Source organism: Lepisosteus oculatus, chromosome 9, assembly GCF_040954835.1.
Source record: "Lepisosteus oculatus isolate fLepOcu1 chromosome 9, fLepOcu1.hap2, whole genome shotgun sequence".
NCBI classification, from domain to species: Eukaryota; Metazoa; Chordata; class Actinopteri; order Semionotiformes; family Lepisosteidae; genus Lepisosteus; species Lepisosteus oculatus.
Genome location: NC_090704.1, coordinates 6,493,201 through 6,516,851, shown reverse-complemented (window position 1 = coordinate 6,516,851; position 23,651 = coordinate 6,493,201). Strand labels below are relative to the sequence as shown.

The 23,651-nt window shown below is 36.3% G+C and overlaps 1 protein-coding gene across 4 annotated transcripts in view; it reads left to right on the top strand.

The window, feature by feature from the left end:
* Positions 1-23,651, top strand: part of astn1 (astrotactin 1) — a 250,514-nt gene that overhangs the window by 190,891 nt on the left and 35,972 nt on the right. For all 4 annotated transcript variants that reach the window (XM_069194050.1, XM_006634718.3, XM_069194051.1 and 1 more), the window contains 3 exons: positions 19,443-19,711; positions 20,612-20,745; positions 22,940-23,091. In XM_069194050.1, coding sequence (XP_069050151.1) covers positions 19,443-19,711; positions 20,612-20,745; positions 22,940-23,091 — 555 coding nt within the window. The remainder of the gene's footprint in view (positions 1-19,442; positions 19,712-20,611; positions 20,746-22,939; positions 23,092-23,651) is intronic.

Sequence of the window (23,651 nt, the reverse complement as noted above, 5' to 3'; positions counted from 1 at the left end):
TCTTCCAATGCTCTTCACAGCAATTCTTTTTATGTAACCTGGGGCTTATGCTGCCCCTATTGTCATGCACTGGAAGAGAAATGCCTTGAAACGATTCATCTTAAAATATCAGCTGGCACACAAAGAATACCCAAATGCAATGGAAAGAAATAGGTCATGTTTTTAAATTAATTGATTGAATTACTGGGAAACCGAAATGACAGCTGGCAAGCAAATGAATATTAAGAGCTAATGTTTTCTTCAAGTGTTTTGTAGGTGTTTTTTTGTTCCCTGCTACAGACATATTTGTTACATTTTTGTGCAGTGTCTTTCAAGAGACCAGACATGTCTCTTGTATTTTCCAAAGCTGTAGCAATGGGTACAGTGTGTCAGGGTAGGATATGCTCACCTTGCCTGAAGATGTTTTTCAAAACTCCTTAAGGGTTTTGATTGGATTGATTAGGCAGACTCTTAGAATGACAGTGGCAACTGGATATAATGACCATGAGCTTATGCACGTGTCCTTCAGTTGGTTTTGTTTACTTTCACTATAAAATAACTGCTTATGGGGGATGTACAAGTTTGTCTCTTCCTTTAGCTGAGGGATTCATTTAATTTAAGTTTACATTTTATACAGCACTGTTTTACATACAGTATATTGTTCACTGAAGATTTTTATGTTTGAGTAGAACTGTCTTAAAGGACACAAGGGAGCTCAACAAAACACAACAAAACAAAAGAGAATAGATTACACCACCATCCACCATACACAGGATTACAGTACATTACTGACAAGCCTGTGCAACGTCTTGTAAGATTAGTGTCGCCTATCTGTCCCACCATCTCCCACCTTTTTACTGTCTCCGCATATTTTAAAACCTCTAGCAACCTCTTAAATATCTGGGATCGGGGATATTGTAATATTATAATATTAAAGAATCCTCTGTCTTACTGTGAAATGCTACAAACAGAAATTATGTTTTGGTGTCCTATCAAAAACCCACTACAACTAATGGCACTTTACAATTGGCAAATATTTTTCATGTACTGTGATATCGCCGCCCCCACCAGTTTGAAATTAGTGATTGCTCATCGACTTTCTTTTAAAATATAGTCTTCAGAAAGTCTACAGTAGGATTTTTCATATTGCCTACAGAAGAGGCAGCATATATTTAGACTGTAGTACTGTTCTCACTGACAACAAAGGCATCTCACAGCCATCTGACACTTCACATGGGTCACTGTTGTATATATATATACTGGTTGCCATACTGTCGGTCCTTCCATCACTGGCTGTACATTATCTGGTAAAATGTGTGCCTTCACTTGAGGAAATCCCAGTCACAGCTGACAAGCATATAGTCTAGACTATAGGGTTTAACCTCTGGTCCAAATGAGAGCTTCTATTGGTTGAAGTATTGGAGACTCTGGACTGGACAAAGAAATATTAAGTGCAGGATCCTTCTGACACTGCAGAAAACAGCAACAGTTTAGAAGTGGTAATTAAAACATTGCATAGTATTATAATTATATAATGTTTTTGAATTTCCTTTGCAGCTTCTACAGTGTTAGCTACCCCTTCTATTTTGGTGTCATCTGCCAGCTTACAAGCTGTACCAGAATTGAGATTACTGATATTAACTAAGGAAAGTAGTGGTCCTAATATAGATCCATGTGGTATTCCACTAATTATATCACTGCAATCTGAGCACTCACACCTAATCTGGATGCTCTATGCTTTAAAGATTATATTATTATATTAAAAAAAATGATCTTAGAAACAATCCTGAGAGGCATGTGATGAATGAATAGATAAATTAATTAAAAAATAGGTTGATAATTACTGTAAATGTGCAGTGTAATCCAGAATAATTATTATATCATGTGCCTACTTATCAAAGTCTTCCACTTTTTGATGCACAGATTGGGCCATGTTATAATTTTCAAGAAAAATAAAAGCTTTTAATGTGACATATGCACACTTTCTTCATACCACAAGATAATGACTTTAATTCCAAAGCTGTTCTATTTCTGTCACACCTGGGAATTTCCCCAGCCTTCAGTTAATTACCTCAAAGAAACTGTCACTCTCATCTAATTTGAATTAAAAAGACCCTCTCCAATACACCACTAGATGCTTATATAAGGGATCTTACAGTTGACTAAACCATTAAATCTGATTTTTGCCCAATGAAAATGATAAAAGAAATACATCTGACAGTGTTTTCTAAGAGAATACAGTTTTATCCTTTGATACATTTATGTGCTCTTTTCTTTTTGTAATGGATGTTAAAGACTGGACTGCAGTGAGGAGCAAACCAGCATGAGAGGAAATGACAGCGGTAATTGGCATCTTTCTGCCATGAAAGCTCTAGCACAGCTCACTAGAAAAGGGGAGTAAAACCATTTTCTAATGATGCTTCCGACAGCTTGTTCACCATTGTGAAGGAAATCAGAGGAACTCAGTCAAAGCATGCTAGGAAGCACTGTCTCCCTGCTCCTGTCAAATTCTACACTTTGCATGAGTAATCTGGGACTTAAATTATACTCCAAAACATGCAAAGTTAAATCACTTATGAGTATGAAACTTCAGTCCAGTCTTTTTACCTTTTTCTTAATATTTAGAATTATGTGAACATTCGCCTCTTTCTCTCGTTTTGATTTGACTCAGCCAACTGAAATTGCTGTTGAAAATTGATTGTCTGACTTTGTTGATTTTTTTCATTATTGTTTTAATTGTGCACAGTAATTAAGTCTTAAATACAGACTCTTCAATTACCTTACTTTCTTTGAAATAAGGATGTAGTAGACTGTGCAGCTCTGTGTTGATGTTTTCAGATTGCTTGTTTTTAATTAACTTAGTAGTATTAATATCAAACCTTTAAATTGGTTAAAAAGTTACATAGGAATATAATTAGAATAATCTATCCAAAACACAGTTAAGAAGGTTTATTCCTCCACCACTTACAGTATATTAGAAATATTTACTTTAAATATATATATACTTTAAATGTCACATAACCTTTTGCAATTTCAGTAATGAAAAAGCACTCATGATGAACAGTATCTACAAGACTGTTATTTTTATGTATATTCCTTGGTGATAAAATTTACTCGCCGCATAAACAACTGTGACACCATGAGGGGAAAGTTATGTGTCAGGGTGTACAAAAAGAAAATTAAAAATAATCAGAAGAATTTCAGGCACACTAGTGTTGTACAATCAAGAATAAGCATGACAAACAAACTAAGAAAACAACGTAACTGTCTCTTTCTTTATAGCTCTTACTTAAGTTTTAGTGTCTTCTTTTTGTGGATGGAAATAGCTCGTCTATTCTTACCATGTACTGTATATATCAAAACAAAACAAAAAAAACAAGAGTGCTTTGCTAAAATCATGGTCTTTTTTCAGGCATGGGCCAAAATCCAGTTTAGCTTATCTTCCAGAGATAGTAATCCAAAAATAGCCCCAATCAGTATCCTTCAGACTCTCTATCTCTGTCTGACACTGACACTATTTCTCTGATTCTCTCTTGGCTCTGTTCAGTATAGCAAATACGCATCCTTTATCACATTGCTATTTCTACCTGTGCTGAATTCTGCTGCACAGGTACTGTATGTCCAATCAGCTGGGGATCGATTCCTCTTCTGCGTGCAAACGATTCTAGGGCTTGTATGTCCCAAATCACTCTCACCTCTATCTCTCTTAGCTGCCAGTTAGAAATGAACCTGTCCTGTATGACTCTTCCCTTGCTGTGCCACCCAGTATTGTAATAGATGGATTCCTTGGAGCTCACTTGGATGAGACAAAAAAGGGTTCTTGAAAAATGCCCAGTCTGCAGATATCAATGAATTTGAGATTGTAGATAAATTATAAACATGACAATAAAACCCGTGGAGCTCTGTAGTACTTAACAGAGATGAACCATTAGCAGAGAGTAGCATGCCGAATACAGACACATAGATTAATGTAATCAAAATCACCCTTCTTAATTAATTCCATTGGAACGTATGACCTATCTTGATAAGGATCATAACAGACAATAATAAATATCCTGTATTGCCGAGATCAGTGATTACAGTATGAGCAATAGTAAAGTACATTAATACATCTATTTTTGGAATTGTTTTTCTAGAATAGGAATTAATACATTGAGAACATATACTCGTTATAGGATGTAAGTGTTAAAATAATAAATGATGCAAAAATAACATTTTCAGCATTTTTATAAGATATATAAAATGCCAAGTTTTCTTTACCATTCATTTAAAGCCTTGTTTGCAAAAGTTTTTTTCTATTTAAATCTCTCATGATTTTTATGATTTTAGATATGAATGATTTATTTAATATACAAAAATAACAAAGAATTCAGAGACACCTGTTTTTATTGTTATAAAAACTCTTATCGAGGTTTTGGCATAATCTATACACATACTAACACATAACAGAAGAGGCTGAATTCTCATTCCATTTTGTTCTTTGTGTTGTGCACACGTAACCGATCACACATTTCAATACCAACATCTACCTCAAAGAGACCTAATTGTGATTAAAGATAAAACTATAACTTAAACTGTTTTCAATGTGAAAGTTGTATCTGGAGTTCTGCATTAAACAAGACAAAAAAGAAAGCAATGTATTTTGTCCATGGTGCAGTTCACTATAACGGGTGAACTCAGGTTTAGAGATTATTGATTTCTGCAAGATGCTGTCTTTTTGTCTTCACCATGGCCCGATTTGTAATTCTGCGTGCAGTCTTATTCTCTAGTTTGTAGGAATTACACCCTTCTCCACAAAGGCCAGCTGTAATTTAGCTTCTTGATATGCATAACATTTTTCTTTTCTATTACCATAGTGTTTCTCTGAAAAGAGTAAGGCAGTAAAAGCAGTGCTGGGATTTCCCAAATCATCAAAGAAAATGACAAAGACATAACGTCTGGGAAATAAAATTAATGTTTTTTTAGATAAATAAAGCAATACAATTTAATATTACGAGTGAAGTACATTTTGTCTGATATCCATAGCCTATCAGCTCCCAGGCAGAAGGAATTATTTCTAATTCCTGGTTTTGTCTGCATCTGCTTTCCTTTGTATGTATGTAGAACTACGATAGCATTTTCACTTCTGTGTCTATGCAGTGTTGTACTTGTGACTTTATAGTATTATAGCAATCGTTGTAAGTCCTACTAGAGTGGCCTCAGTGGGGTTTCTTATGAAGAATTCTAGCCAGTAAATGAAAGGGAGATGGACAGTGCGATTAGTAATAAGAGCATGCACAGCTGGAAAAAATGAGATATGTATGGATCCATTTATAACAATTTGCATCTAATGATTGCAAAAATGAAATAGTTAAACAAACTACCCCTAAGCTTCAAAGAAGTATACGAGAAATCTCTAAACCCTGCTGCTTTCAACATTCATTATTAGCGAAGAGTAAGCAAAAAAAGGCAACAGAATTTGTAACAGATTTAAAAGAAAAACAGAATTTGTACGGGAGGATTGCAGCAGACAGAAAAATCCAGGAAACGTTCCTAGAGATAAAAGAGCACAGGTCTAACGTATTCTTTACATTCCATTTTTTTTTCTGGTGATGTATGGAAGATTCATATGGTAGATAAAGCATTTATGTTATTTTAATTAAGAAATATATCTTTGATGGCGGCATGTTTGTGTATTATTTTTGTTAATTACACCTCTCGGGAGGAATGATAACCCTTGCCTTGAGCGTGCTACACATGCACAGTGGCCTGATTTCAATATTATTCCTTTTTTTGCATTGCTGTTTACATTGTTCCATTGTCAGACCTGCTTTACAATACCTTAATTAATGTCAGTTTTTAAAATACATATTTTATTGTTCTAAAGGATTTGTTAGGGCAATGTTGTATGATAAAAGTAATTTCTAAATGAACATTAAGCTGCACAGAGTTAGGTAGTCTTGTAGAGCCTTGTGAAACTTAATATACAAACACACCCCATACAGCATGTCATACAGCACCTTCTTCAGTGTGACCAAACGGTGATTGAACCATAGCCTTACAAGTGGTATGAAGGAAAGGGACCAGTAGAGAGTTACAGTGGGAAAGAACAGATGTGGAACCAGAAGAGAATGGATGGAAATGGGGAACTGCATTTGAAATGGAGAACACTCAGCAATTTTTTTGCACAAACGTTTGTGGAAGTATTGAACAACCTAGACAGTCACCGGTCAACGGAAGGATGGCATTTTTCAATAAACTGCTGGGTGAGATCCTTGATTGCTCGTTTGTAACGTTCCTTATGTCCTAATAGATTAATTTCCAAGTTGTGTGTATTTTGAGAACTCTTTAAAGCATAGAGCATCCAGATTAGGTGTGAGTGCTCAGATTGCAGTGATATAATTAGTGGAATACCACATGGATCTATATTAGGACCACTACTTTCCTTAGTTAATATCAGTAATCTCAATTCTGGTACAGCTTGTAAGCTGGCAGATGACACCAAAATAGAAGGGGTAGCTAACACTGTAGAAGCTGCAAAGGAAATTCAAAAACATTTAGACAGAATTTAAGACAGGTGCCATGTACTGTAGTCAATTGCAAAGTATTATCAGGTAGCAAAATACAAACTATTTATATAAAATGAGAATCACTGTACTTGAACTACTTACAGTATGAAATCTGTAAAGAGTGCAAACTTGAAATCAAGAGAAATGGACCAGTACCCTGTTTTTGTTCTACAAGAAATGGATGGATGACATCCTCAGGATTAATTAATTAATAACTAGCAGCAATGTGTAATAAACTGACATTTGTTATTTTTTATTATGTACAAGCCATCATGTATAAATGTAGACATTTAAGTATCACACAAATACGCCTTTCTAACAAAACTGAATTGTGCTTCCCTGTTCATTTATTTTTGAGCTTTAAAGTGGCAACCCCATTGTTATCTGTACTTTTATCATCCTTTCAGAGATGTGCACTTGATCTCATGAAAAGGGTGGAGAGGTTTTCAGTTATTAAAACATGGAAATCAAAACAGTACTCTTTAAAGAAATACCTGTGTGTTTTTTTACTCTCTTTTACAGGTCACAACACCTACTGTAGCATCATCGTTCCATAAGAAGGCCATCTCTGGCTGTCAATACTCTACATGTTCTTTACTCTCTGCTTCCCAAAAGTTTTCATAAATTGCCTTAATATAAAAATATGTGTTAGCAGTAGAGGCCAGACATGAACCAGCTTTTTCTACAGTCCAGATCCAGCAATATTCTGCATAGTAAACAGTTGGTAAATGGTTCCAGGTCAACTGCTTAAGCTTTTATGTGTCACACATAGAATTTTATTTGACATTGATATGTTAAAGCATTTTATTTTTCCCTTGCTTACTGGAAAAACGAGTCTATGAAATGTGCATGTAATTTTGAAAACCCCATCCCTTTGAAAAGTTTAAAAGCTGCAGTGAAAATGTTGCAGAACTAGGGACACAGGCAGTCTTAAGGTTAGAAAAGGGGCAAAAGGATATATATTGCCCCCCAGCTATAAAATGTATATTATAATAAAATATAATATGTAGCAACATTCAAAGTATATAAAACACACATGCAAACACATATTTATTTGTATTTACAGATGTGCTGCTCATATTAGATTTTTAAATCTAATGATTTTTTGTGCGAGCCAAGTCATGTGCCATGGGTTTAATTACATCAGAAGTTTAATTATTTTTTAGTCATGACTCCAAATGTTATGCCTTTATAAAACACATTTCTGAAAGATAAGCACAGACGCTGTAATGTTTCCTTTAATGAAGAATAATGCAATGGTACTAAAGATATGGCCGGACTTAATCATGACAGAAATGTACTGTACTCTGTTCTGCTGAATTCACAATGCAATGAAACTTCAGTGTACCCTGGTTACAGAACACAGTGCTGGCTCAGGATTGTTTTATTATCTATACACACATAAATTCTAATCTAAGTTAGATTTTAGATTCAGAAAAGGTTCCTCCTGTTTAATAGAATAATTGTTTAATCATGCCTGCAGGTAAAAACTGTCGTATTTTTCCAGTTCACCTTTAAAATAATTAATTTGTTGAGGGCACTGTTGAGGTGTAAGACACCTTCTCTCTAACTGGCATGAAATAGAAAAACAAGACTGCAAAGTATAACATTATACAGTAGGTAATGAAGGCAGTGTTAATGTGCTATTAACAGAATGTGTTCTGTTTCAATTACAATTCCAGCACCAATCAAAATAACTTAAAGAGAGATTGAGAACCGTATCCTTTGGCAGATCAGCTTTAATGTTTTCTAGCTCTTCAGCATGATAAATGTGCAAATTAATTATGGCATATATGTTTGCTAATGTCATTTCACAGATACAGCCTGAATGATTCTCTTTAGGTATAGTAGGTGGGATGTCTAAATCAAATGTAACCTAAAACCTCTTGGTTTGTTTTTGTTGTTTAAGCAAATTTTAAAACATGAGCCACAATAGAACGATACAATAAGAAGAGCAAGCATACTGTAAACACAATCAAGATTAAAAGGAGAGAAAAGGGGGCTAAAATAATCTTATCAGATGCTTCTGTCCAGGTTGACACTATGACCACTTGAATAAGCACTGTGCAGCTCGGCTGTTCTTCCTTCTATAAAGGCAGTTTCTATAAATTTCTGTAAATCAATAAGTCTAAGTTCAATTTAAAGGTGTCTCAGTGAATTCACAATAATTGGACCCATGCAAAAGGAAACAGTCCTGCTTTTAGGAGCAGAAAATGAAAGATCCTGGAGTCTAATTGGTTATTGCTTCCTAGGGTTAAGCAGCATGACATTGATGTGCTAGAACCCAGAAATCCAGCCATGTCCAAAACACTCTCTTCTAAAAAGGCCATGTGGCATTAAACAGGGGGGCATGTTCAGTGTGGAGGCGGAGCCCTGAATTAAATAGCGATGCGTTGCCTTAGCAACCACAGCTGCCCTGGCTAATGAAGGATGGGCCGCAGCTGTGGGGCCCTTTAAGAGCACATTGAACACACAGGGGAGAACCTTCCACTGACAGTCCTGGACAGGGCTGTGACGCAAGCATTTTTTCCTTCATTTCCTTCTTTCCTTTTATTTACTCCTGTCGTGCCATTTATCTCCACCAGGGCAGGGCAGGCTGAACCTCCCCCCGTCCCACTGTGTATCTCCACTGGGACAGGTGGAGTTCTTTTTGGTTTGGCCACACGCTCCTTTTCTTCCAGACTGGCCGCTGCTGTCCCAAGAAGTTCTTTTTTCCCCCAGGTTGGATCCCACTCAGCGGGGCCTCGACTTTTACAGGTGTTCGCTTACGAACCGAGAGATCAGTCAAAAAGGTTAGAAACGCGCACAAGAGAATACTTCAGGAGGCCTCTCAATAGTGAGCCTGGGTTGGTGTGTGTGGGAACTTTAAATACTGAAGGGAAAGGGACGTGGTTGGATAATTGGTCCGGGAGTGAGAATTTGTGGATGCTGGTGCACATGGGAATGTGATGGGTTCAGTTAGGAATGAGATTGTGAAACAGTGGGTTTGGGAATGTAACGGCGTTTGCCAGGGAGAGTGTGGGACGTGACACCCACGTTGTTATAGCCAGCATTACTAATAGAAACAACCAAGATGCTGTATGATTGCCAGCCAAACCATTGCCCTCCAAATGAAACTAGTTATAATTTACTGTAGGTACTGTAGTTAATACTATGTATTATGGTGGGAATCAAATGGGTAATTATGGAAAATAAAAAGGAATGCATTTCTATAATGGAAATTGTACTGAAATACAAAATTAAATATAATTTGTAAGGTAGAGCTTCTAGCCAAATCAGCTTTGATGTTGTGTAGACTTCCAGCATATTCCCTAAATGCGCTTTCTGGAAAGTGGGAAATTCTTAATGCCCAGCTGTGACTGCAGAGCAATTTGATGAATCTTTAACTGTCCAAAGAGCAGCATTAAAAGGCATAAACACTGATTTGTGTACTGTTTACTTTCAGCCCACCAACATTATTAAGCACTGTAAATGCAACATGTGGGTAACTGACTGGTAATATCTAAAAGAAACAAAAGAATGTCATCAGCATGAAATGGAATGTGTAGATCCTGATACAGGTATATCAGTAAAAACAATGGTGAATAATATCATGTGTCAGTGGTTCTAATGGACAACAGCTACAGTATTTACAGTATGTTGTGCCTCGACCAGATGGGAAGCGAGGGGACATTGAGTTTTTGAAAGCTCTTGCAAACAAAATGTGAGGCACACTATACGATACAAATCATAGACAAATCGATAAAATCAGAGGGTTCAATGATAGGCCAGAAGCAGTTCATTTTAGTCAGTCAAATGCCTTTTGTGACTCAAATGAAAGCACAGCAAGGTTAATAGCTGTAGAACATGTTCTTGAATGTGGAATTATCAGAAGCAAAAATAGAACTAATAAATATCTGTCTTGTCAGGCCTGTACTAAGTACTACATGTGTACTTACATTGGCTTAGAATGAATCTTTAGCATAAAGTTTTATGTTGACAACAACTAGTATCTTATACTGTACATTCTAAAGCAACTGTTCGGGTTTTTTTTTTTAAGCAACTGTAAATCAAAGCTGATCATTGGTCTCTCATGGAGGGAGCCAACCTCCAGTTAGGAATGAATTGAATTTAGTATTAAATGACCATCTTGAACCCACACTGCCAGCAGTAGCTCAGGTGGCATTCCATCTAAGCTGTGAGATTTTCAAGGAATTTAGTATCCATCATGAGCTCCTGCAGAATACTAGGAGCATTTAAGATCAACTTGTTCAGGAGTTGACTAAGGCAGTTCCATTGGATTTAAGAAATATGAACACAAGCCCTGAAAGGCCTTGAACTTGACCTTTATTATTGTATTTGATCATCTGAATTAAAGCTTTTATGCTTAGCTTGTTTTACTCTTAATGCAAGTAAACTGCTGGATGCGTCAACAAGTTCACAACTGAGGTGCTGTTGGGACGTTCCATTTTTTGGAGCATGTCTGATATTACGCTCTTGGAAATTACATTTCTATTCTTTATCTGGCCACAGCTTTTGTTCACAAATTCTGGACCAGTCTCTAACGAAGCATTTAGTAGCTACCATAAAGAGTGAGAGCTAAGTTCAGAAATGTTGTTCATTTCTAAAAAAAATAAAGCATTACCTTCACTTAATATGTATCTTCTTGTCAAACACCTGTCAAAGATCCTACCTTTAGTTATTCAGCTCTAAGCAGTCAATCTGTTGTTTTGAATTCTTTAAATCTGGGACAGGCTTCCTAAAGTAGAACAATTTGAACTTTCTTATAGTGCAACAAATTTGAACATTATAAACCACAATCTCAGTAGGGAGCCACAGGACATTCCTTCACCTATTGCTCTGGCTGTTGATATGATTTTCCAGAGATGTTCTTACTTAGATAGCCCTTCCCTTTATTGAATTGAAGGTCGCAGTAATCTGTTATTTAACTTCAAGTACCCAGAAACTCATGGTGGAAGGGTTTCACAGAATTTCACAAATTGAAAGCATCTACTTTCATCCAAACCCTTTGAAGTTCTTAGTGATTTATTTTGTAGAAAGGTACTGATGAGAGTATGTCTTCTGTTGGTACATCAAGTATTTCTTTGAATATAAAACAGCCTTTGTAGTTGACCATTTGGATGTGATTTTTGTTCTCTCTGTGGTCTACAGAGTAGTTTATACTGTAGTCATTAAAGGGTTCTCAAATGTGTTCTCAATTTTGATTTGTGACAGAAGATTTCTTTTGAAATAGAGAGTCCAAACTCTCAAGATGATTCCAGTATATGAAAAAAAGTTGCACATCAAATTCATTGTAACCAGTTCTTGATTATGTATTGACATTCATAAGTAGAGATCCACAGTAAATTAAGCTCCTTGTATCTCTCAATTACTAACAGTCTTCTTTACACTGAGCTGAATGTAACTGAAGATTTTGTAAACGATTTCCCTGAAGTAAGTTATGACAGTATTTGTTTACAAAACAACACAGTTAAAAAAATGAAACATCCTATGTGCTAAACTAACTTACTTGAATAACTATCTTCAAATTAATAATTTCCACCCCTACTGCACAAGGATAGAGAGGTCTCAATTCGAATGTTGACAGTTAATTTTGTATCCTATCAGTTTATGCTGATAGATATTAATTGCCTTTTTACTCATGCTCAGCTTAATGAGCCGTTCAGATGTCAGGTGGTAATTAAAGGGACGCATTTTATCATCTTAATTACTGATATTTCCTTCCCATTGATTCATGCCAGCAGTCGATTACTATTGCTTCACTGTAGCAAGGTTACAGTGTTGGGGTTTAAGGTTTGGAATTTAACTTGAGTGATGTTATGTTAAAAAAGTATAATACACTGGTAAGACATCATTTAGAATATTAGAATCGACAATTCTGTTTGGTTAAATTCTAATGTGGACTGAGCCGTTGAATTTAAAGGGATGACCTAAGACTTTGGAGTTAACCTACCTGGCTAAGGATTGGCACAGTCACACCCAGCATTTCTTATGAGGAATGAACCAGGGAGCTACTGCAACAATGAAGTTGGGGTGAAGGGAGGGGGGCTAGGAGAGACGTGTACAGAGTTATGGGCTTCCAGTATTTATATGTGGGGGAGTTAAAAGTGACATTAGAATTTAACCTCTTCCCAAACTTCTGTTAATCTCTTAGTTAAAGTCCCCGATGCTCGCATCTACTGTATATGGGATTTCAGCATGTTAACAACAACCTTAAGTGTTATCAGAACTTGTATTGTGAAAAGAAACATATATATATGCAATTTATATAGCACATGCAAGTGATCTTCAATATCGTCTAAATCCAATCATTACATTTGGTTTCACAGCAGTGAAACGATTTTTAAAACATCTAACATACAGTATCAATAACACAGAACCAAGCACAATGAGGAAGTGATGCAAAAGACTGTAATAGAAAATACAGCCCTACCAGCAGTAAGATCGAAATACACCGCAACAAGCTATACAGTATATCAAAAGACACAAGACAACCTCTTTTTTAAAATGGTGTATTTCAAAGCCCAATCTGGCAACACTATCATCTTATCAAAGAGCATTTTGCTGGTGACACAGAATAAAAATGCTAAATTAAAAGTCCACATACTGTCCTACTAATTATCTGTACTTAGCCAAACTTGCCAATATATAAGAAACTCAACATACTCTCAGGGAAGATGTAAAGAAATATCCTAAGTATTGTATTGCATTCACACAAAAATAACAAAAGTGAAAATCAAAACAGAAAGACAAGAGAAACAGGCATCCTCATGCTAAATTCAGACTGTGTGCATATAGTCTTTTCCTTCTCTGATAGGTATAACTAGCTGTCAATCAGTGAAATCTGATAATTTAGAGATAAATGGTAGGTTTATAGGAGTTCAGAGAAAATACCATGTTTTATTTTCTTTCCTTTGTCTGTCTGCCTGTCAACCAAGTTAAGATCAAACAGACTCTTATCACTTTTCAATCTTTTTGAATCCTGGAGCCTAGAATGGCTCTTTTTTACAGCTTAACCATTATAAATAGTCTCTCTAGTATTGCCTGTAGCAATAATAATAATAGAACTTGTATTCTTTTCCTAAAATTTTTTCTGAATTGTAATTTAGCATTTGGAAGGCTAAGAAAACCTTGTCAGGGCCTGGCTTTTGTTGTTGTTGTTGTTGTTTTTTGAGGGGAAGTATTTTCATCTAGTGTGTGACTTAGACATCTATGAAATCTGATGTTTCAGACTTGCTGGCCAGATGGCTACTTTAAATTCAAGTCCCGAACCAGGCCTGTAGCGTCTATACTTTCAAGATAACTCAAGATGTTAAGAGTACATGGAGGCAAATCCAAAAGAAATTGACTTTGAGGGGGGCTGGGAGGTTAAAAGGCTAAGTAACACCATTGACACTGAGTATGAAAGAAGATGACTAGCCATGTTATTAAAGCCAAAGACTAGTTTCTTTCAAGAAAGGAAGATATTTTTATGTGAATTAACTACTAAAGAAGACAAAGAAATAAATCGGATGGGCCAAATGACCTCCTATTTGTTATCGTTCTTACTGTACTGTATGTTACCAAAGCTAACTCATGCAGAATTTGACTGATCTAATCTCCTTATATCTTTAATAGATTTTGTACACACCAATGCCTACTTTAGTGCATAAACTGTACTGTATATTCTTGAATTGGTACAGGATATGAGGTATAGCTTTTCTTTTTTTGACCTTTTCTCGAGTCAAAACTACAGAATAGCAAAAAGCAAACTGAGCATGGTGTGAGAGCGTGGAAGTAAATAAACTTAAAGAATTACTGTCAAATGAATTGAGGTTTACTACAGTACATGATCTGTATTTATTTTGGAGCTGTGGAATTTTTTCTTACTGTGAAAAAAATAAGCTAAGCAGAACACATTCATGTCAACAAGACTACATACTGTAGTAATTCTTGTGTTTGACAGAATGGGAACCACAGACTGTGACATATAGTTGGGGTGATGACCTGGGCTCTATTATTATCCGTTTTCAAGGTCACAGTAGGCCGTATTTCAAGGACATCATTTCTTAATTTGACTCTGCACGAGAGAAAAGCATTTCTTAGATTGAATACATCACATTATGACAGACAAATATATGGGGAGTTATGCTAGATTTCAGATTACATTAATTTCACTACAGTGACTACCTTATATGACAAATTAAGCCTGCATCACAGAAAAATTACTAAAGTGCCCGTCAAATTGCAGGGTCCCTTTGAAGGTGTGCTTTAAATTTCTTCAATGCTTAGGTACCTTTTTTTGCAAATATTTGGTACTTCAGTGCAATTTAAGTATTTATCACAAGGGGGTGGTGAAGCAAAGTAGTGATTGCACTCTAATTTCACCATTGCTACTAAATAAGCAAATGTAGCCTCTTGTATGTGTCCCAGCATTGAACATTGCATTAAATGCATGATTCCAAAAACTAGTTAAATATCTCCCACTATAAATTAGGTAAAAAGTCAATTTATCAATAATAAGAATTGAAATGACATTGCATAAAACTGTACAAAACTAACAAGATAGATGATTTTGTATGCATGCGTGTCGAAACATTAAACATTATTGACTGTATGTGAAATACACTATTAACATATGGCAGAATAATCTTTTTATGAAAAATATGCCTGCTGCATCTCTCGGGTGGGACTGTAAAGCCTTTCAAAAGCAGCTGCCTTGCTGACAAATATGCTGTAGATCGATCCAGTTTAATTCTCAGAGATACCAGAGGTGCATTGCCAACATCTGATGTTTGCGTGGCTGTCTTTGCATGGACATTTAGGCCACACTTTAATTCCCCTGCTTTCTGCAAAAAAAAGATGTATTTATCTATTTTAATGCAAGCATGCTCAAACTTTAATAGAACCTGGAAGCCAATAACTAAGAAGCTGAGCATCTGTTCTGGGTTTTCTAGGACACTGTTGTTTCTTTTGTTACTTTAACACTTTATCAGTCGTATACAGTACAATAGGCCACGTTTTTTTTGCATGATGTTACTGACAGAATCACAGTGCTCATGGTCAAGCAATTCCATAGCCAGCGTGTGCTTCTGAACAGGGTGGAGTTCTTCTTTGTGGAGTAGGATAGGAAGAAAACGCTTGAAGTGGGATAAAATAAATTAAACAGAATCCAGATGTCTCACCTGACTGGGATGCGGCCCCCACAAGTCCAGGTTTCTATTTAGAGCCTGAAAGAGCTGTCAGTTAGCATTGGAGGTAGCAGCTGAAAGTGTGGAAATAAATCAAGTGCAAACAGATTGGAAGCGTAGTCCCGGAAAGATTAAGTGCTGGAGGACTTAGTGAATAAATACTTCACATTGCTTTATTAGCCAAAGTGTCACCACATTTACATGCTTTATTTTGTCGTTTTATTCCATTTTTGTCTCACTTCTGTTTATAGTATTCACAGGAACCTGCTTAAACGTGAATGTGTTAAACATTTTGGTTTTTAGAAATGAAAATCCCTATACAGTATACTGTCTTTTTTTTCTAAACTGTCAAAACAATTTGAACATATGGTATATGCAGTATAGCAGTTGTGTATGTGTAATATTGTGTACTGTATGTACAAAATACATAATGCAATACAAATCAGATGTTTTTCCAGGATTCAGTATCCCAGATACTTTTTCTATGATCAAGATTGAATTGTTGGAGTATCTTAATATAATCAAAATAAAATAAAAGGGATTACTCTACTGTTTTGTCTTTGTATTCCATTACAGATTTCATTTTGGCATGATAAGCATTTTGAGTTATCTTAATTTTCAGACTTTATAACTGTTTGATATGATGAGAGTTAAGTACATGTGTACCAAGTTAACTTGGTAAGAAAACAGTAATACTTTATTGCCTTTGCTGTATGTACAGTAAATGATTAAATAATTTGTGATGGTGGGCTTCTACCTAGCTTATATTTTCTTCTTTCTTTACATTTCCAACAGCTTGTTCTGCTGATAGTACAGACTTCGAATATTGGTGCTAGCCTAATCCTAATAATCTGGTAATTATTTTAAAGGATAAACAAATTGTAAACTGAAGAAAGCACTTGGCGTCTTAGCACCATCTAGTGATGATATAAAAGCACTGGTACCATAATCACAGATCCTGCCAATTTAATCAAACAGATCTATAGTTGTTCTGAAAAACTGAGACCAGATGATTTGTAGCAACTTGAACTAATGGGCTGACAGGAATGGAAAGGCCCTGAAACACAATAATTAGAGCATTTTGTCTGAAGAAGCGCTTATGTTAAGCAGGGTTTTAGATGAACAGGGATCCTTAACAGGACTGAATTGCTTCTTGTACAAATACTCTATAGAAAATTAAGGTAATTTGATAAAGATGTTTTCTTTAGTCCCTTAGAGTAATGTGTCTTTATAGAATTATCTTGTTATGCATTAGGTTTGCTTTAAATCTGTCTGAATGTAAATCTGTATAGATGCATCAAAGTAAATTAGTATTGAGTACTCTGTGTATCTCACTTATTCCAAATCAGGGTTCTGCATCAGGCCACAGAGAAATGCAGACATCCTGAGTCATTTACCCTCCAATTCCCTTGATTCGGATTATTCAATCTAAAAGAGAAAGAAGAGCTGTAGATAAAAGTGCTAGTCATAAATTGTTTGAATTATTTAGAGGCATACCACAGTATAAAAGGAATGCTTAGAAGTCATAGTAAGCAATCTGTAGCCTAAACTAAGCTTAAAATGAAAATTGAGCAAAAGAATTTACTGGGGAAATCTCTCGCAAATTAATCCCTACCTCCCTTCTGTGTACCATCCTGCAAATGCTTTTTTTTCTGAACTTTTAAATCACATAACAAGGAAATGTTGCCAATATGTTTTAACAGTAAATACACCAGTTGTTTTAGTTTGGATTTTCAAAATATTTTAAAAGAAATTTTTCAATAATTTTTATTTTTGAGGATTGTATGCAAGTATGTACTGTAAGTATTTTACTGAAGGGTGCAATGTTACACTGGGTAGTTAAAAATGAAAGTCTTTTATCTGTGTTTCATTATGCTGGAAGATGTTAGTCATATCTTATTAAAAATCCATCATGTGTAGTCAAATAGAACAGCTTTTATTAATTAAGTATTAACAATTGCATTCCTATAATATCTTTAGAATCAGCTCCCATCATGTTTACTGACTGTGAAAAGTTTATTATTTTGTTGAGATGAAATATTACTATATTACTGTGAAATCTAGAAAAGCTAACATTGCTACCTTCTTAATGCCACTTTGTGTTGCAGGTATTGATGTATGAATGGACATCAGCTTTACTTTGCTTTACAAGAAATAAAAATGGAAGTATGTTACTATGACATAGTAATTATGCCTATACTGTAGGTAAGAGGGTTTGATTCTGAGGGTCTTAGAAAGAGCATACAAACTGTAATGTTTCAGTAAGTGGCAGTTACAATCAGGAGACAAGATTTTTCATTGACAGTATCTGCAAGAATCGAATATATTTGGCCATAGAAGACCAAGCATAAAAAACCAGTGCATAAAAATATTTTAAAAGACTAGAAGATTTTCTCTTGGCCGTTCATTGCTGATATTTTATCCTCATTATTTTTTTTCCATAACATTTAGTCAAATACTGTCACATTCCACTAAAACCCCTGTCTTCCAAGCCTGGAGCAATAAATTTCTCGACCGAAGCACAGAAGTTAGGGGTAATAACATTCGGGACACCAGGGCTATTTGGCTGCAGGCTACTACCAAATGTTGAACTGCATTTTACATCTGCTAATTCACCAGGCCTCATTGCTCATGTAACAACTGTAGCTTGTTGAAGACCATGGGTTGGCAGTATACAACAGATATTTTGTTACTGTCTTATTTCACGATGACCAAATAGTGCAGTGGATGACACAGCATATTAAGGCATGTACTATATTTACATTCTGTTAAACTGAAATAACATTGACTAATAGAAACCTTAGCAGTTTGAGTTCTGCAAGGGTTTTTGAGCTAAATCATTTATTACTCTTGAAGTGAATTTATTTATACAGTATATGCAGGATAATTTCAAAATTAGTTGCCTAGTCAAGCAACCTATAGTAATCACCTATATTTCATATTTAACTTGTTCTCTTTCCTGAAAAGTGTGCAGGGAATAGTGAGGTACAGTAAAGAAATTGCACAAAACGGTCCCAAAGTCAATGGCAGTACACACCAAAAAGCATAATGTCCTGTTTTTACTGGTCTGGATAACCTGGAAGCTGGTTTGGAGGATGTTGTACAAGTACAGTACATACAAGTACACATTCATGATTTTGTAAATGTATACTGTATGTACAGTATATAATTTGATTAATTTTCACATAATATTTTAATTGAACTTAATTTCTTAAGAAATATGATTTTGAAACAAATACTAGATTGCTTAATCAAGAAGACAGCACAAAATTATGACCGTTGAAGTTAATTTTAATAATTCAGTTATGTAAGTTACACACTTTTCTCATAAAGCCATGTCTGATTTCATTAAAGCTGTCTTCAGTACCAGGGTATTCCCAGCCAAGCTTTTTGAGCCTTTAAATTGCTCCTGCTTGTGTAGGACTCGGCAAAATCCAATAATGGCATACTATTAAAAAAATGCTGCTTTTTAATAACAAGAGCTTTTGAGTTTGAGTCTGTATTCTGGCATTTGAAATTTAAGAAAAAAAGTGTTCGGGGCTGCATTTTAAACTCTTTTCCAATTGTGAGGTTATTGCTTTACTTTGCAAAACTGAAAGTTTTCTTTTTTTAAAAGCCTTGCTCAACAGTCCTGGTTTTCAAAACACGAAAGGCACCCTTCCCGCTTCGCAGTGAAATATTTCTCTTATTAAAAGTAAAACAAAAAGGAGTGTTGTTCCAATTCGGCCTCTGTGTCCTTTCCCAGGCAATTCTCCTTCAGATGAATCCGAAGAAAGGGATAAAGAGCCCAAGAGCCTCACCTACCCAGCATACATCGCCAGTCTGCTTGACTCGGGGGCCAAGCGCATGGCAGCCGGCGTGCGGATGGACTGCAGAAGCCAGGGCCAGTGCCCCTCCTCCTGCCACCTGTGCCAGCTGAGTACTGGCCCTGCCCGCACCGTGGAACCCGTCCTCCTCCAGGTCACCAAGGCAGTGCCCCTGTATGAGCTGGTCTCCAACAACGAAACATACAAGGTGTGCGACATGACCAGCTCAGGGCTGACCTTCACCGCGCCTGCCACTGGTGGCGGTGTGACCGTCGCGGTTCCGCGCGGTGTCGTGCCCCCCGCCGCCCGTTCCGTCCCCCAGCACCTGGGGCGCGAACCCAGGTCTCTGGCGTAACGCAACAGGGCACCAGCCGGGTGAGCTAAAGGAGACTTCCCCCAGCCCAGGCAGCTGAGGTCCCTGCTACGCGCAGTGAGGACGCCGACGTCACCGTATCCGAACTAGCTCCGCTACAGTGGCAGTGGTCCAGTTCACCATGACTAAAATGACCTGCCCTCATCTGGTCCTGTGGGCTTGCTGTGATTTAGCACCGTGCTGCTTTCAAGCAAAATCTGCTAAACGTAGATTACATTCGAAGGTTATTTCCAAGATGCCTTGAATGGTTTTGAATCACACAGTACTGTACATGAACCTGTTAATAAATCATAAGAATTACTTATTATCATATTGTAAGTTGACCAGGAAAGGGATTTTGGTTTGAGGTAACTAATCCAGCTGTTTTCAATAACTGCTTAGTTCAGTTCAGGTTCACCTCCAGCCTAACCTGGCAGACAGTGGAATCAGGACAGGCTACACCCTGGACAGCACCCCCACTCCAGTACGAAGCACAAACTTTCATGCATGTAAATGGACAAACTCTTCCCTGTTATCATAGACAGGGTTTCATTTAACGGTAGGGGGAAACCAGAGCACCAGACAAAAACCCATCTGGCCAGACTCCACTCTGAGGGTGCCGCAGGCCTGAATCAAATCAAGAGCTGTGAGGCAGCAGAGCTAAACCCCACCACACCATCCTCTGATTTTTTTTTTACATTTTCAGAAGTGGTGGCTGAATATGTATTGAGCACCTTTTAATATATTTCTCCCCAGTCTCTGCAAGAAGCTATGATGAGCATGCTGTGGTGCTCAGGAATTGGTGATGTCATTGACGACTGGTGCAGATGTGATTCAAGTGCCTTCGGAGAAGACGGATTGCCTACCTGTGCCCCTCTTCCACAGCCCATGTAGGTACTGTAGCACTGGGGTGCAGAAATGCAGGTTTTTTCAAAAATCAGATTCCTCTTGGGGAGCTAGCAGACAATAATTAAGACATTTTCAGAAGTTCAGTTAATTTTATTGTACAATTACAGTACACAAGAACCTAAAATGAATTATTATTTTTATTAAAAATGTATAATATGACATATAAAGTGTAGAGTAATAGTATGTGGTTTGGAAACGTTTACAAGCTCATATATCCTTTCAGATTTTGGATATCTTTTGTGTTGTTTTGTTTTTTTCTAAAGAGCTTGACATGTGTTTATATGAATTAAAATGTACAGTATTATAACTAATTATGAAATATACAGTGATTTTAATTAATATTATATTGAGTTATTACATTGAATGAACTACAGTATATGTTTCTGAATTAAACTGAGCTACTGTAAAGAAGAGATTCTGTGTAAACCTCATGAAAGCTTATCACACTTTTCTCAGAGAGCGATCAGGAAGTGTTAATTCCTCTGGCAGAAAAATTAATTGAAGTTAGAACATGTAGCTTGAACGTCCTCTGTTACCACTGCGTATTGAAAGAGCTGAAAGAAGAACAGGGGTTTAGGAACAACATCTCAATTTGCTTTGTGATGATTTCTGGGTCAGTCTCATCACACATAGTGTAAGTTATTAAGTTTTAATATTTCTGTAATACATTTTTAATTTTTTTGGAAAGAAGAACACAGAACAGATGACAACTTAAAACAGGATTACACTTGTGTAAAACCTACAGTAGCTATTACAAAAAATGATATGTGGTGAAATTACACTGCCCTACAAAAGTATTGTGACAGTGAAGTCTAAATAGGGATTTTCACTGTGAACTCTAATAATAATCATTTCCAGTGAAAAAACATGAATGAACGGTGTGAGAACTAAGTAACGTATCATTAAAGTTAAAGTTAATTCAATTTTATCCACTTAGGTCAAATTAAACAAATTTGTAAGTGTTGAACCTCTTTATTTTGAAGGAGAACAATTATTTGAACAATTCGCTGACAGGTGCCTCAGGTGTTTATTGTTTGATCATTAGGTTTTCACAAAAGAGCTGTGTACATCCTGTAAACCTGTTCCAATTTTACTTCACTGTTAGCTTCTGCAGTTAATAATGGAAAAATGATCTGGCTTGTCTAGGAAAATCCTAAAAGAAATGCTGTGAAACAACCAACAGCCTCCAGAGTACAGGGACAAGGTTATCAAAATAGCAGAATAGTGGCAGAATTACAAGGCATATACTGCAAGATGAAAATTTCTCATATGCACCAAGCCCAGGAAGTGCAGATTAGAATTTGCTGGGATATAGATGGGACAGGATAGTTTTGGAACAGTGTTTATAGACAGATGAAATTACATTAAATCTTAACAATAGTGGTGTAAAAGTTAGTGTGGAAAAATAAACAAACTACAGATGCTATACATATATTGGGCGCTGCTCTACTATGCAGCAAAACAATGACCCAAGACATACAGTACTGCCAGTGCAACTATAGATAAAAGAGTTCATCAGGAGAAAAAAGAGAAAAATGTCCATAATCTACAGATTTAAATTCAATTGAGCATGCATTTTACATTCTGAAGAAATTGAAGTCATTACTCAATCCCCAAAGAATAGATAAGAGCTCAGTGGCTGCAGCAAAGCATCTCAAATGATTATATAAAAAGTTTGGTGAGCTCAGTCAATCACAAACTTCATGCTATTATTGCATTAAAGGGACATGAACTGAAAAACACACTTCATGGAGGATTGAATGTTAAAATTTACTTTAAATGAATGCGTCCTACTGTATGGTCACTTGAAATCACTGGGTTGAACACAAATTATGTTTTTGTTCGAGTATGATTAACACTATGCATGGAATTACCTGAAAATAAAACCTACAGTATATTATGTGGCACAATCATTCATATCAATCCCATGATCACAAATAGAATTTGCTCTATTGTAAAACAAAAATAAAGTGTCCCGACACCTTCGAAGGATCGTGTATTGGTAGTTTAGAATTATTCTAAATGTATAACGTTCATCCTGCATGAAACAATGGACTGACTTTACCAATGATTACATTTTTGCTCAATCCTGTGTCTCTATGCATTTTACAGAATTTACGTCTTTATAGTACATATCTTATGTTTAAGTACTTCTGTTTCCTGTTTTCATTCCAGCTTAAAATTATCACATACATACGAGCCTAGCAGCTCATTGGTTATCATGGAATGGAATCACACAGAACCACCAATTGGGGTGCGAATTGTGGACTACCTCATCAGTCAGGAGAAGGTGACCGAAAGAACTGACCATTCGAAGGTGGAAACAGGTGAAGCAGTTTTCATATTGATCAAAATGTCCTGAGAAAACGAGATGCCGTCAGCACAAGAATCACAGACAGCACTTTAAATGCCCATTTCAAAGGAGAGACTGCTGTAAATTCCAAGTATTTTCAAAACGTCTGAAGTTCATTTCTAGGTGTCTCTCTGGTGCTTCAAAGGCATCAAAGGCTCATGCATACTTAATCTTTATTCAGAAACATGTTAATTGTACAGTAGCCCTGCTGTTGTGCAATTATTTTAAGCAATAGTACCACTAGAGTTTAGACTTTTTGGCATTTTAATTGCTGACAGTTTGCATTTGGGGAAAAATCACCATATACAGTATGTGCTGTGTCAGTATGCACTTTGGCAGTTGCAGCTTGTTAGATGTATTTTGATTTGTAGGTGGGGCTACTTCTCTTAAATAGCAGAAAGTGTTAAGGGAGCACAGCTTTGTGTTGCACTCCAAGAAGCTGCAGGATTCTCAGATGTCCTTGCTCATTTTTCATCATCTGCATCATTTAACAAGCTGTTGGCACAAATTGCATATGCTACCCAATTAACTGCA